The 1,910-nt window shown below is 29.3% G+C and overlaps 1 protein-coding gene across 1 annotated transcript in view; it reads right to left on the reverse strand.

The window, feature by feature from the left end:
• Nucleotides 1–339: 339 nt before the first annotated feature.
• Nucleotides 340–1,910, reverse strand: part of LOC106468336 (vasculin-like) — a 37,865-nt gene continuing 36,294 nt past the window's right edge. The window contains exon 16 of the mRNA XM_013928754.2: nt 340–1,214. Within this exon, the coding sequence (XP_013784208.1) occupies nt 1,077–1,214 (138 nt within the window). The 3' untranslated portion in view covers nt 340–1,076. The remainder of the gene's footprint in view (nt 1,215–1,910) is intronic.

Raw genomic sequence — 1,910 nt, forward strand, 5'->3', positions numbered from 1 at the left:
TCAAAAATCTATCTTCTCTGTAGTACATGGCTTTGTCTTATTTCAAATATTTTTTCAACTATTTGCATCATCATTTGAGATAGTCAATTGGTAAAACTACTTTCAATCAAGTGCTACCTTCAATGTTATGTCTATATCTTCTTTTATTTTAACACAAACATTTTTCTTGTCTAAGTTTGTTTAGTATCTGTCATATCTTTGAAAAATGTGTTGTTTCATTGTCTTATCTGTCAGTAATGCCATGTTTCATTTATTTCATTATTCAAAAATGTCTCTCCTGTGGCTGTTTAAGAAGTGTTGTAAAAAAAAATGTATGTGGACACTAACTAACAACATTCATCATATCATAATAGCAAAATCATGCTCCTTTTTTTATTATTATTATTGACCAGGCTACAGAGACAAAAACCAAAACGAACAAAAGAAGTCTCTTGTGGGTAAGAAATGTTCTGTTTTATCAAATCTCTTTCATACAGTGTTACAAAGACATGAAAGTATTTTCTTTTTGTCAACACTGAAGTAAGATTTTCAAGTGATATTTGGCTGTGGGATAGTGGATAATGGCCAGAAACACTTGGATGAATACTATCTGTCAAAAGTATGCTTCACAGACTGATTGGGAGAATGGCTATGTGTGTAGCTTCATACACTGTGACAATATTTTCCATTATGCATTATCTTATATACATAAATTAGTCATTGCATACCATAATTACAATGTCCCTTGTCATTGTTTTGACTCTTGGCAAACGATATGTATCAAAAAACTTTTATTTTACATTTGTCATCTTAAGATTTTTTCAACTCTTCATGTACAAGAAACAACTTTAAAAGACTTTAAAAACAGGAATTAACAGTTTATAAGGAGTAGAACAGTGAAACTTAAGTAAGCGTTATTTTTATCTGCTAAGCCTTACAACTGGAATTTTGCTGCAAAACGAGCACATACACTTCTGACAGAAGTATCACAATGAAAGACTGTTGTCCCCTTTCTATACACACCTTGAAAAAAGAGGGAAACAAAAACATAAGCAAAGACTTAATACACCATAGATGCAGTACCACAAGAAACAAGATCAGTCTGAATCTGTGTCTGATGAGCTGGACCAGTTTGTATTGACAGGAAGAACATTTGCAAGTGGAGAAATATGCTTAGGGCTCCAACTTAGATGAAAGTTTCTCTGAATTCCATTCTTCCGCTCATTGACTTGAAGCTATTTTAAAATAGAGAAAATTAAAGTTTAGTATATTATGAACTTTCTTGATATCAAAAGTCATAAGTACTATGCTTGAAAGATATATTATCTGATAAGTTAGTTGAGATAAAAACCTAATTCATAATTATAATACAAAAATATAATTACTTATTTTATCACATAATTTTATCTTCTTATTAAATATGAAATTTTGAATTGCCCAAAGTAAACCTCATATTTTTTTTTTTTTATGCAAGCTACTAGTAATTAACACTAGTTATTTCGAATTTATCTGATTACAGACACCTTTTTTTAATGAAATCCTCAAGGGCTTAAAAACAAAACATTGCTATTACTAACTTTGTTGTCATTTTAAAATCTACGTAGTGTTTGCCTATGTTTTTGATCCATCTACAAGATCCCTAAATCTTCAGATAAATTTTTAAAAGATCATCATAAATACACAATCAATTGTTATTTACATTAAATCTGTAATCTTAAAAATAACAAAAATATGCTTTCCACTAGTTTCAATTGGCCAGATATATATACTTGTTCATACAGAAATCAAATAGTAAGCACAGTTCATCTGTTCTTTGACTAGCATATGAATACAAAGAATCTTTATATTTATTTCCTATAACTTATTTGAGGCTCTAGGTGTTTCACTTAAAATAGCTATATGAATACATTTACAAAGCTATTTTAAGTGAA

This window comes from Limulus polyphemus, unplaced genomic scaffold, assembly GCF_000517525.1.
Source record: "Limulus polyphemus unplaced genomic scaffold, Limulus_polyphemus-2.1.2 Scaffold2969, whole genome shotgun sequence".
Classification (NCBI taxonomy): Eukaryota; Metazoa; Arthropoda; class Merostomata; order Xiphosura; family Limulidae; genus Limulus; species Limulus polyphemus.